At 36.9% G+C, this 14152-nt stretch overlaps 2 protein-coding genes and 1 pseudogene across 2 annotated transcripts in view; 1 reads left to right on the top strand and 2 right to left on the bottom strand.

Moving 5' to 3' along the window:
* The window catches only part of LOC127635835 (ubiquitin-like protein 3), a 30968-nt gene extending 29608 nt beyond the window's left edge, over nucleotides 1–1360 (top strand). Inside the window, exon 5 of the mRNA XM_052116077.1 lies at nucleotides 6–1360. Within this exon, the coding sequence (XP_051972037.1) occupies nucleotides 6–58 (53 nt within the window). The 3' untranslated portion in view covers nucleotides 59–1360. The remainder of the gene's footprint in view (nucleotides 1–5) is intronic.
* Nucleotides 1361–4013: 2653 nt separating this feature from the next.
* On the bottom strand, nucleotides 4014–4969 carry LOC127635753 (olfactory receptor 2AT4-like; annotated as a pseudogene).
* Nucleotides 4970–12576: 7607 nt separating this feature from the next.
* LOC127635752 (olfactory receptor 10G4-like) lies at nucleotides 12577–13509 on the bottom strand. The gene has a single exon (XM_052115981.1). It carries the CDS (start codon nucleotides 13507–13509, stop codon nucleotides 12577–12579), a length of 933 nt encoding a protein of 310 aa, XP_051971941.1.
* Nucleotides 13510–14152: the final 643 nt, after the last annotated feature.

Raw genomic sequence — 14152 nt, 5'->3', positions numbered from 1 at the left:
TACAGGTCAAAGGAACCGAGAAAAGACTGGAGAGAGCAACTGTTGTGTGATCCTGTAAATACATCCCTCCTGTCCTGAATGAGTGTATTATATGATAATTTGCCCATGCCGCTGAAACACATAAACAACTTCTCACACCTGACTCCTACAAGCACCTGACCAGAAAAAGAGCTTTGTGTCACTCGCATGGAAAATCACACCCAAAAGAGAGGACAAAACATTGAGCTGTTCTGCATTGATACGAATCAGCTTCATATAGATTCTCGCCTGTTTTTAAGCCAAAATTTGTGAAGAGGTTCCAACCCAGAAATCAGCAGATAATTAAATACATCACACCTTCTTGCACACACATTCCCACCCTTTCTAACAACTTCACCCACAAACTCATGCACTCAGTAAAACAAGCACACACACACACACACACACACACACACACACACACACATACTCACACTTAAGATACACACTCCTCCCCTTCTGGCAGTTTGCACACTGAGGAGGCCCTTGTTTCTCTTTTTGTATTGCACATAGTAAACATTCATGATGAGTGAGGAAGAAGAGACTCCTAGATATTTTTCTTTTTCAGCCTGTGAGATATGAGTATGTGTAAGGAAAATTAACTTTTCTCATTTAACAAAGCACCAGATGCAAGCTTGGCTCATCATGCCTGACAGATCTGATCGGGAGGTGGAAAGGCTTGCCTTGATCTAGGTCTGAACATGCATAAAATAGAACATGCATACTGGTGATTTAACCCCTGCATCGATGCATCACCGCAGCAGTTCTCAGACAGTTATCGAGATCTACTGTTCACTGAGCTGATCAACAAATGTAGTCTATCGATTTCAGTGCAGGAGAACAAGTATTGATGTGCCTGATGAATGTTAGTGACAATTTGTTAGAAATGTTTATTATAATTTTCCATATTGAATTAAATATGCATTTGAAATTAGGCATGCTGTGACGGGGGTGCATGATCCTGGTCTTGGAGATCTAACTACCTGTCAAGTTACTGTACCTAAGACAACTAGAAGTATAAATTCATTGGTTATTTTTCAATTATACTAGTTCCCGTGATTTCAAGTAAATCAGAAGTCCTTGATTAGCTGGTTAGGAAGTCAGATCTTTATTAGTAGGACTGAGCATCGCTGTGCTGTGAGCTTGAGATCATTGAGATCAACAGATTTATTAGTTTGAAACTGTAATTCGTGGAATGTTTAAATTACCTGGCAAACAAACCGATTGCCATTGCACAGTACATTTGCGGCTGTGTTTTGACAGTCTCTGTTTTCTTTAATTGACCAACCAGTGTTGTGTCTGCCCTCTTTAGATAGATCTGAGCTGCTTTTTTTTTTTTTTTTTAGAAAGGATAAGATTCATCCCTTTATTTTCTAAGTGTAGTGGTGTAAATTAATACTTGCATTTCGAGCCAGAAGATTGCTATGGAATACAGTTTGGTTTGATTTTTATTTCCCGCTCCTTTAAAACATAAAAGTTGTTTGCACAACACAGAAACATGAGCTGTTTCATTCTCCCTTTTTAATATTTTTCCAAATGGAATTGTATTCGAAGGTTACATACAGTATGTGTAGAGTATATTTAATATGAATCTTATAGAGAACATAACTATATATTGGTGTCTAGTGTATGATAGTCTAAAAACAGTTTGCTCATTAGCGTTTGGACAGTGACACGCTGACAATATAATGTACTTAACAGCAGAAATCCCCTCTAATGGCTGAAGAATTATTGTACTGTTTGTGTTTTATTTTTTTAAATGTTCATAATTTGATATAATCTTTTTTCCCCCCATGCAGTTTATGTCTCTTTTTGTGGTCTTTGCTTTATGCTTTTTAACACCGCACTAGGTCTGAAAATATTGGTCCTTATCAGGGTTCAAATCTGTACAGAAAGCTATTAAGTTTAAAAAAAATTATAATTGTAAATAAAACTAATGCTTCTCATTCTTAAAACTACAAATGGAATTACATCTATAAACTGAATAAAGAATCCAGAATATTGAAGTGAAATACTTTTTGCTTGATGTGTTCACATTTAATATTGTTAATAGCGAATTAGAGGGTGAGAAATTCACATTACAGATGGTGTGTGATGCCAGGCTTGGATATGTGGATATTGAACCTATCCAATGCATCTCTTATTGTAAGGTTTTCCAGCAACCTTGTGGGTAAAATGATAATTGCACCTTGATGACACGGCTGCACTTTCATCACATCAGTGTCATACATAGAAATCATGATGGGAGAAATGTGTCTCGAGTTGTTCCAGGCAGGCTACCCAGCTGTACAGGCTACGTATGGCTAAGATTAGGGATGGGGGTGGGGTTAGTGCATCTACTGCCTGCAAGGAACAAACCCAGGCACCTTTGTATGATGGGCCCTTCTGTAGGATGGAGTAGGATTAGTTTGAGGGTCTGTTGATTTTACGAAGGATTCTAATGGAGGCTGCACTAAGGCCAAGCAGGATGTCAGCTCATAATCTAGAATGAGATGTCACTGACTGAACAGACCCTCACAGAAAATAATTTTGGAGGGTGGTCTCCTCGTGATCGCTATAATGTGGTTCTCGGTGTTGCAAGTGGCGTGTTGTGAGTGGATGCTGCGGAGAATAGCGTGAGCCTCCACATGCACTAGGTCTCTGCGAAAACATGATAAAATGCACGGATTGACAGTCTCAGATGCGGAGGCAACTGAGATTCATCCTTCGCCATCATGATTTAGGCAAGTCACTACGCCACCACAAGGACCAAGAGCGCATTGGTAATTGGGCATGCCAAATTGGGGAGAAAAGGGGAGGAAGATTTTTTTTTTTTTTTAAAAGCTCATGCTGTTTGCCTTCCATAGCAGTGCCTATTCTTCTCTGTGTTCTTTTAGATGTCATTTTTCAGTGTTTGTGAGAAGTGAAATTATTGAAAGGGGCCTCAGCAGTGAAGTGAGACAATTCCTCAGCTCATGCAGACGAATCAAGGGGGCCCTCTGCTGGCGTACTGGAGAAACTACTGAAATCTTCCAGACAAAATTAATACTTTTATAAACAACCTTTAACAGAAAAAATAGTATACTGCAGAGTAAATTATTAAAGGCACAGAATTGATGAATAAGAACCAATTTGCAAAGAAACTGAAATGCATTAGTAGCTATTTCATTTTTAAAATCAACCGTGAACCATAACCGTGTACTCTTACCTGTGAGCACAACTCTAGTCAAGCCAAATAGTTAATCCCCAATTGCTCCACAAACAATACACAGTTTGACATTCTCACAATTTGGCAAGCTATGGGCCTGCAAGGACCGTAATACTGATACAAAACCAGTGAACAACGTTTATTGAGTATCTACTGTATGTTTATTGAGCCTCTGGTCTTATCTTTAACATGGCAAAACAAGACACCGGTGTGTTTACTGGTTCAGTTAGTGATGAATGGCCTTCTCCATGCATTCTCATGTACAGTGGGGATCAATCGTCCACATTGAAAATCTGGCATACAAAATCTAATTTAAACCTAGAAATAAACTATATGAAATAAAATGTAAAACAAAGAAATGTTATGATGTAAACTGAAAAATAAATATTTTAGAATCCCATTAAGTTATGTTGAAGCACACAAGATGCTTTTGGGAACATTCTGAAATACTGGGATAACAAAGATCATCAGGTGTAACACAAAGGTCAATGCCAGCTTGAGTACATGCTTTCATTAAAACAAAAGGGGTGCATACAAATACGAAATAATCTATGATTTTTTTTTTTCAAATTCATTATTTAACCCAAGTTGTTATGCTGATGACATCATTTGTAATAAAAAATGCAAAACAGAAACATTAAGTCATGTGCTCTAGACTTCTAAAGTCCGCTGTACAGTATATTATCAATACATAATAGAAAATAATATAATAAATATTGTCAATACACAATAGCAAAATATAACAATGAATAACAGTTGCGTATGAGATAATTTAACTAACAGTTCACCTTATTTAGAAACAGTTAACCTATTGCCCTTTAAATTTTTCTGGACACATTTTTAGGAAGAACTGCCTGATTTCTTTGACCCTGATGCAGTAAATGAAAGGATTCACAAGTGAAGGCAGAAGACTATAGAACAGGGCGATTCTCTGACTTCAGCTTATTGGTAATGCAACTTTTAGTTTATCAGTGCAGGAGTAAACAACAAAACGTGGCACACAATAGATGGTAATGGTAGTCAGCTGTGTCGCACAGGTAGTGAGGGCTTTAAGTCAGCCTTGGGCATTTGCTATTCAAAGCACACACACAAGGATACTAACATAGGAAATGAGAATGAAAGAGAATGCTTCGAGAAGAACAAACTTTGCTATGCTATAGGACACAAGCCTCTGGCGGGTGGCATCAGCACTGGCGAGCTGGTTCATAGAAGAGGCGTCAGAGAAACAATTAAGGATCCTATGTGGAGTGCAGAATGGCATTTGCAATGCCTGTATTGAACTAATAGATGGGGCAATCATTGCAGAGGCCCACGATAACCCTATTAAAATTCTCATATTGTAATTAGTCATAAAAACAGGGTATCTTAGTGGGTAACAGATCGCCAGGTACCGCTCTAGGGACGTGGTCATCATGATAAGAGAATTTAATGTAACAAAGTAGTGAATTAGCTGCCTTTGCGACATACAAACGTAGAAAGCAATATAGCCATCATTAAACCAATAACGAGAAATCATTTTGGCAAGGCAACAGAGCAAAAAACAATATCAGACAAAGACAATCTCAGCATGACAATATACACTGGCTTATGGAGGCTGCGTTCAATGATAAAATGAACTACAACAACAGAGTTACGTAACAGCAGATATGTAGATGCAGAACAAAACTGTGGCCATTAGGTTGTAGTATTTAGGATGAAGTTCAGGGAATCTCACAATGAAAACTCTGTTACAGCAGAAGCTGTGGTTTGGTTTTCCTGTGACATACTAATAAAACATATCAAACTTACAAAATTCCATTTACACTAGTTTAAATTATTTAAAGGTGAAGACTGATTAATTTGCCCTAAATTATTTACTTGTTTATTTACTCTAAATATGCATACATATGTTTATTTTACTTGTTTAAAAGTACGATTGACAAAGGTGGGCTAGGCCTACCCAAGATTTTGTTTCATTATTATGCGTTCTGCTCATTTGGCTCATTGGTCACTTCCACCTGAGAGAGCCCCTCCCTGGTTTCGTATTGAACAAGAAGTCCTTGCCCCTATTTTGCCATTGTAAAGCCTTTCTATCAAACTACCCGGAGAAGTTAAATCACACCCTGTTATTTCACATTTGCACGTGGTTTGGACAAAAGTATCCAGAGTGTTTAATTCAGACATTCCCTCAAGCAAATTGCTGAACCCTAAATGACATATTAATAAGTCCCCTTTCTGTTGGTCAGAGTGGATTGGGAGGTGGGATACTACACTCGGTGACCTATATGAGAGTGGAGTACTGAGATCTTTTGATAATTTGGTTCAACATTTTAAGATTCCTAGATCCCAGTTCTTTAGATTTTTACAGCTGCACCACCTGCTCTGTACTATTTTTGGGAGTAGTGTATACCCCCCCCTCCCCAAAAGCAGCAGATACTCTGGAAATGGTGATTACTGCCTATGGGGTTATGCTGGGGTTATAAAGGGTTATAAAAGGGCAAAACGTTGATTCTGAATGCACAATCTTGTGGTTAAATTTATTTTTGTCTATGTTGGAATCAATGAAAAAAAAAAAAGGAACACTTTGAAAGGAATGTCAAAAGTACCAGTACTTTTGTACCAAGTTGATACTAAAATAAAAAAGATATCAAAACAAACATGCTTATGCAGTACTGGTAGCACTGAGCACCAACTCAATTCGATACCCGCACATTGTCTGCCAGACATGATTGTTTTCAAATGCTCACATACGAATTTGACGTATTTGGGAAATAAATGAATGCACATTTAAAATAATTAAAATCATGATCGGTCCTATCGGTGAATATCAAACAGCAAAAGGATGTACTTTAAATAAACAAGTATACTGTCTGAATATGCTTACAGTGAATGTGTGAAGTTGCTCAAATGCTAAAATCGCCACATTCAAAGAGTCATGCATGCTGTGTGTGTTGTAATAGATGACAGAACAGAGTGCATATTCACTGTGATGCACATGGTACATGCAGAGTATGTTTATATTATTACATTTTGCACCTTAAAAATCACAATAAGCCATTTAAACAACTGCTTTTCTGAAGTTGTGAAGCTTCTGTCAATGAGTAAAGATGCTGACTACCAACCCTGGAGTCATGAGTTCGAATCCAGGGTGTGATGAGTGAATCTATCCAGGTCTCCTAAGCAACCAAATTGGGAAGGTTGCTAGGGAGAGTAGAGTCACATGGGGTAACCTCGTGGTCGCTATAATGTGGTTCGCTCTTGGTGGGAAGCGTGGTGAGTTGTGCGTGGATGCTGCGGAGAATAGCGTGAAGCCTCCACACACGGCAGGTCTACGTGGTAATGCACTCAACAAGCCATGTGATAAGATGCGTGGGTTGACAGTCTCAGATGCGGAGGCAACTGAGAATCGTCCTCCACCACCCGGATTGAGGCAAGTCACCATGAGGATTTAGAGAGTATTGGGTATTGGGGATTCCAAATTGGGGAGAAGAAAAAAGGGGAGGAATACAAAAAACAACAACACACACACAAACTGAAAAGACTTCATGTCAGAATAAAAGCTCAACTTGCAACAGAAATATGACAATATTGTATAGTAAAGGGGGCCTGGGTAGCTAATCGAGAAATGATGCTGACTACCACCCCTGGAGTCGTGAGTTTGAATACAGGGCATGCTGAGTGACTCCAGATGGGGTAACCTCCTCGTGGTTACTACAATGTGTATAATGTATAATGTACGCATAAAACGAGGACTTAGAGTGCATTGGGAGTTGGGCATTCCATATTGGGAAGAAAAGTGGAGAGGAAAAAAATTATATATTGTAATGTATAGTAAAATGTTATATTCACTAAAATGTATATTCAAAATTATTTTCATAATTATAATAAAACCTTACAGGCAAGAGTGCTATTGTACTGAATAAAAGTTTTTGTCAACTTTTTCATTTATTCTGTGATGCTTAGTTGATGCTTAGACCGATGTTGTGTTTTAGATTATGCTGTGGGGATTGGATTTTACAGAAGCACTTTATTTAATAAATATGAAAAGAAATAGTATGATGTTCTAAATTGTTCTATTTTGATTTTATTTAAGTTTTATGAATACATTTGATTAGAAACCATTTTGATGCTGAAGTTGAAATAACTTAAGAAAACTTTTAGAAAAATAAAATGGAAAACACTAGGTTTGGGAAAAAATAAAAAGCTTTATTGGGCAATAATTACAAAAATGTTAAAGCAATGTTTCTTTAATTGAAAAACAGATGATGATGGGTCAGGGGGGGCTTTAGGGACTGGATGTCACTCATTACCTATGACGTTAGGTTCCTTAGCCTAATTCAAACATGTGGATGCTATGTGTACTTTGAGACCTCCAATACCTGGTAAACAGTCTTTTGAAGGCTCCTACAGTAGCTTATATGTTGTATAGCCCCTGCACATACTGCATCAGGCTTCTGTCAATTGTTTTTTTAATTTTTTTAAATGCTTTATTTATATTTTAAACATTAGACTGAATGCACATTAAATGAAGTGTTCTTATTTATTAGGTTGTTTGTATTCTACCTGATCTAACCTTAAAATGTATTTTGTTGGTGTAATCTAATGTAGTCAGGTTGGTTCACTTATAATAAACAATATTTTGACAAAAACAAAGAAAGCTAATTTAGATATTACCACGTGAAGCACATTTTTTTGGTTATTTTTATCAAACTTAAGCTGCGTACACACTGCCAGCGACTTTATCGCTGCAGGTCGCCAGTGGCTGGCGGTGAAGTCGCTAGTGGGTGTTCTCACTACTGGTTGCCTAGTAACGTTTATAAATGACATTCACGGATGTCATTCCATTGCTGTTGACAGCGAATCTCTTTTCTTGCCACTAAAAACAAACATTTTGTAGGGAAAAGACTAAATATAAATGGAATCAGTACATACAATGCTTTATATCAAAGATGAATGAGAAACAAGGCGTGCTGTTTGCCAGAGCGGCTGTTTATCTGCGGCGAAAATGCAGTCTGTCTGGGTCCATAAAATCCCCGCGATCTCAGATACACCTTTCCACGCAGTATTTTTCTTTAAAATGTCCTTGTACGTGGGAAGAGACATATCATAGAGCACTGGAACATTTCTAACAGCAAGAATTAGCCTCATCCATCTTTCCGTTACTGCAGGAGCTGAGAGAAAGAGAGAAGGATCACGTGAGCTCTCCCGTCGTCTCTCCTATTGGCTGTCGCTTCCGTTAGTCGCTCCAAAGTTGAACTTTTCTCAACTTTGTCGCGTCGCTGGACACGCCCACATCTAGCGCCAACGGTCGCGACAGCTCGTATCGCCGGAAGTCGCTGTGCTCGCATTGAAAATGAATGGTATTGAGTCGCTGTCGCGCGCGATGTCGCTGGCAGTGTGTACGTACCTTTATGGGTGATTCATGATTCACAGTTACATTTTTCAACTTTTAAATGTACTCCAACGTAATTCAAATTGCATGTTATTTATTAGAATAGGAAACAAAGTTGTGCAAGAAAAATTTACAAACCCACCAATACACCACAGGGGGAAGTTGTCAAAATCAATTGTCAATGAGTTTAAATGTAAAATAAATTCGAATCTAATACATCCATGTGTTCAGAAATAATATAAATAAATAAGAAAACTGCTAATTGCTAAAATCAATATCTAAACAGTATCAAGTTTATCTAGAAAGCACTCATTGTATATCAAACAATTTGTGTGTATATTCATAAACCTCTGCAGATAGAGATGCGCCCTCTAGCGGTTCACTCTGAGCAGCGCAGCAATATGAAATTATTTATTATCATTACAATTCAACTAGAAAAGTGTGTCAAAATGATCGCTTGCCAAATGTTGGCTCTAGAGGCATGTACTCTTGAAACACGTCACAGAACAAAGCAATAATTAGCGATCTATCTGAATCAAGGCAAAAGGAGCAGCGGATGTTTGATTCTCACATAAACAGCCTCTCCATGATTTGATATGAAGTGAAACATTTAATTCGAGAGCAAGCAAAATAAATAAATAAAAAATAATAATAATAAAGAAAGAAAGAAAGAAAAAAATTGAGGTTGCAGTGAGGCACTTACAATGGAAGTGAGTGGGGCCAATTTTTGGAAGGTTTAAACGCAGAAATGTGAAGCATACATTTAGAAAAGCACTTTCATTAATTCTTATGTTAAAACTTGTTTTATTTGAGCAGTAAAGTTGTTTAATATTTTTTCATTTTCTTTTTTAAAATGAAAACTTTACACAGATAAAGTTAGTAAGCAAATTATTTTTTTTAGAAAATTTTTGCAAACATAATGTTATTATAATTTTTTTTTTTTTTAAAGAAAAGGAGGAACGAGTCAAATAAAACTTATTTGTGGTAATCAACATTATGCCACAAAAGCTGTTGATTGAGCTTAACTTGTATTGAACCCAGAATATTCCTTTAAGGTGGTGTATACAATGGACGAAGGTGAGCTTCAATCACACTGTGTACAATCGTACTGGGAATATTACCACAGTCTTTTATACCAGTATCCGTGTTGTTTATCTGTCACTCTCATTTGGAGCGCGCCACGCACGTGCAGCAGATCAGAACGGGAGCGGCATTGAGACAAGCGCTGTCAATTCTTTATCTCTTCCTTATTCAGCCTTCGGTGGATTAAAAACACACCTAACTATAGCATTTGAATATTTTTTTAAGCAAAATCCTGATTTCTCGATGAAAATAATAATAATAAAAATAATAAAAAAAAAAAAGAATTGGGTCAAAACGCAAATTCAAATTAATCGGAAAAGCAGCACAGTCCTATGAGTTACAGGAAAAATGTTACGTATGCAATTAAGTATGTAATTTTATGTGAAGTATGTCATGACTGGGCCCCAGGAAGATTAGCTGACTGCCATGGCATCTGCTAATGGGGATCCTTAAAAAACAATAAATCAATATTAAAAAGTATTAAATGTCAATAACATTTTATTTATTCTGGCTTTGTCACCAGACCTCAAGGGTTTTACTGTGTTTCTGGCTTTCTTCGTGTCAATATCTACACTAATTGGTGTTCACTTATTTACTGGATTACTTAGTAAGAATTCTCTCAAGTTTTGCTTCCCATCAGTGCAATATTTCCGGTCTGTCTGTCATCTCCAGAGAACAAATTAAGGGCATGTACAGTAGCAAATATGTTGACACTTTGCAGACAAACAACTGTAAAAGATTTCATGGCACTTGGATACATGCAAACCTATGACATCACACCTCTATTGCCCTCCTAAGTGAGCAGCCCTCCACTGTATTGAGTTAAAAATAATAGCTAGATAGTTGAAAATGATGTTAAACCATTCTGTTTCCACTAACCTTGTCACTTCATTCAGTAGTATAATAGACTGAAAAGGTGTTTTATCAGTGTTTTGTAAATAGTAAAATTGTAATGGCTCAAACTATATCAGCTGCTTCTTATGGTTTATTGATTCACAATCTTGTGCCTGGTAATAGCAAGGCCACAATGACTCCACCTTATATAAGCCTATCCTTTACTAAATTGACAGCTGCAGTGTGTATGTGGCCATATCATAGTTATTACATGAAGACTCCCCCTAGGCCACAAGGGCACAACGGTGCCAAGGTTCTAATACACTGATGCCATAATTGAATAATAGACTGTGCATTAATAGCACTGTCGGGAATGACTGAACAAAAACAATTTTGTTCATTTACTCTTTATTAACACCACCTAACATATTCACATGGGATTACACGTGTATTACCATTTACCAGTATGCTATTCCTAACAGCAGCTCTTAGTCTGGTCAAATGTTTAGAAAGTATTTATTGAATGCTTCTGAACATTTTTCCTTCTTAAAGCTGAAGTGTGCAATTTTTGCGCCACTAGCACCACTAAACAAACAGTTTTTAAGCAGGCTTCATTTTAATCATGTTTAATAACATTGTTATTGATTCACACATCACATACTCAGACAGAAATTAGTATCTCAGAGCATTTTTGGGTTATTTAACAAGCATGCTAGTATATTGAAAAGCTTTCCCATGAGATTAAGACTGTACTCATAACAGTTTTCTGTAAAAAGTGTTTTTATTATACATGGTGCGGGTCACACCCTTCAATGTGTTTCGCCATGTTGAAATGACATGGTCCGCTGTGTTTCACTAAATGTTGAAGAAGAATATTTTTGTGTTTACTGACTGCCGCCTATGAAGATGTGCTTGGCTATGCTTAGCGCAGTGTTTTTTGGTGACGCGAAGAGCGATACGAACACATTGGAACATACTTATTATCGTGCTTTAGCAGCGGAGACAACAGGAGATTCAGTAGCGTTACTGCCAAAGAAGTGAAAAAGGTCCGACGCAAGACGACAGAAAGACCGGCAAAGGCAAAATACTAGAGTAAACATTGGTAAGGCATACACAAGGTGGAAAGATTTGATGACGGAGAAAAACATCAGTAGTGATGCCGAAGTTGCTTCTTTTTTGGTGGACACGTAAGACATTATTAATTGTTTAGACCACTCTCTAAAATAGTATCAGTGGAATTTACAAAATACTCATACAAGTTTCCCTCTTTTTAAAAAATTTGTGTAGTCAACGTACAATATCTTATTAATGGACAGTTTTCAGTGGTGTTTACAAACACAACCAGAAAGCAATGTGTAATTTTTTATTCTTTGATATCACAGCTATAATAAGGGGGGCCCATCTACCTCCACCTCTATGAAATGTCATACGTCTTAATTAGTTTATTAGCTTGTTGTGGATTTTGAGTAAACCATGACATTGGTTTGGTTGGAAACTAAACAAGTTCTTCAAATACAGTATTCATGGACATACTAAATTTGATCATCAAAAACAATTCTAATCTTTCCTTTACCATGACATTCTGATATTAGAAATAACGTAAAATGTAGACAGTCTCCAAAGATTATTGGTATGAGGGACAATAATAATCTGTCCTTAACTGTAGACGTCTGTTCACTTGAATTCTGACATTTGTTTTTAGGCAAAGCAATTATATTATAGTAATAATAAATAACTTAAGAAATTACCCCAAACTCTGACATTTTCCAGATGCAAATTATATTCCAAAGTTGGTGGGGGCAGCAGAGACGATCATGCTTATCCATGTCGAAAGATGGTAGTCCAGCGTATAACATCATTGTCGAATCGGTACTTAAAGTACACGAAGAAGAGCAATGCTAACGCTAGCTAGAGAACTACTGAATGCCCCTTTAATTTGGCAAAACAGACAATAGAACATATCAACACTCTTGTACATTTTCTAAAGTGAGCAAGAGAACCATCAATACAAATTGTGTTGCAATATATTCACAATCAGCCATGAAAATTTAACACAATAAAGCTATTTTGATGAAAAGCTTATTCATGAACTTGTTTTACCCCAAAATACATCTGCTAATCGTTTCCTGATCTCTTTAGTCCTGATTGAATAGACAGTGGGGTGTATTAGGGATGGAACAAGGGAGGCAACAATTAATATTGCATTACGATCTGTTAAATAAAGCACAACTCCTATACGAGTTAGTAAGCTAGAGACCAGCTTTGGAGCATAATAACTGAACAAAACAATGAGGTGACTTAAACATGTATTGATCATTTGCTTTTTGCTTGAGTTGTTGGAGAGTTTGGTTACACTATATGCCAGGACAGCATAAGTGCATATAATAAATGGAAACTGTCCACACATCAACCACAGGTTAATCATTGCTGGAAATAAAAAGTAGGGTTCAGGATTGACACAAGCTGCTCTGACCATAGCAGGATAATCACAAAACACATATCTGATGATGGGCTGACAGTATGGAAGACTGTCTATTGTTGATGTCATAACACCCATTATAATGAAACCAGCAAGCCAGGACAGCAAAATTAGCAGAAAAGTTCTTGAATTTGTCACAATGCTTTGATACCTTAGTGGAAGCCTTATTGCAAGAACTCTGTCTAATGCCATCAAAGACAGAGCCAAGCACACTTTGATATCACCAAGATGATAGAAGTACATCCTTGAAATACAAGAGTAGTATGAAACTGTTTTAATCTCAGCTAGCAGCACTGAGATCATGGTAGTGCTGCAGGTAGATGAGAACATTATGTCGACGACAGCTAGGTTACAGATTAAAATGTACATTGGTTGGTGTAAATGTCTGTCTGTCAATATAATGCATAGATTGATGCCATTCCCAAGCAATATGAGCATGTAGGTTATTAAGATAAGGTATCCAAGGAGTTTCTGGTTTGACAGGTGATCAAATCCAGTGATTACAAAGCTGTCTACAGTGTAATTTTCATTTGCCATTTTCAGCCAACACACAGAAACACAGGCACACGTGTGTTAAAATACAGAAAGTACAGATGAAAAGCCAAAGTCAATTAGAGCTGCAATGTACTCATATACAAACAGACAAAAAGCTCCTAGGAAGGAAAATGGCAGAAAGACGCAAGCAGCATCTGTATCGGCAAGATGATAAAAACTGTATAAATTGGAGAATAGTTTTAACAGAAAAACAAAAAGAGTTTCACTCATTTTTAGGAATAAATGTGTAACTATTAATAATTTTCTTTAGGAATTCTTCCTCAGATCCTTAAATTATCTGAATTTCAAATCTGAGTAAATTAGAATTATATATAAGATGCCATCTGAGATGTTCCTCTCATCCAGTTAAGCAGATGTGTGTGATGTCCTGCCTTTTTATATTTTATTGTGTGATAGACACGGTCATGGTTTCCTAGCAGCAGTGATTAATTAAACATTGCAGTTTGTTTAGAACACAATATAACGTCTTTCCAATGGCAGTTCAACGTGGATAACACACTAGTCATAGTTCATAATATTGCATCAACCTATAAGTTCTCTATAAATGTATAAAATGTTTTCACTAGCATATTTATTAGCAGTTATAAGCAGTGTGAGAATGAAAATGTGTATATAGAATATGTGT

Source organism: Xyrauchen texanus, chromosome 43 (assembly GCF_025860055.1).
Source record: "Xyrauchen texanus isolate HMW12.3.18 chromosome 43, RBS_HiC_50CHRs, whole genome shotgun sequence".
Classification (NCBI taxonomy): Eukaryota; Metazoa; Chordata; class Actinopteri; order Cypriniformes; family Catostomidae; genus Xyrauchen; species Xyrauchen texanus.
Note: the sequence above shows the minus strand (reverse complement) of the source record. Positions and strands in the feature narration are given on the sequence as shown.

Excerpts from the sequence above, each read along its gene's own strand:
- LOC127635752 (XM_052115981.1), bottom strand. The coding sequence starts at position 13,509 with ATGGCAAATGAAAATTACACTGTAGACAGCTTTGTAATCACTGGATTT.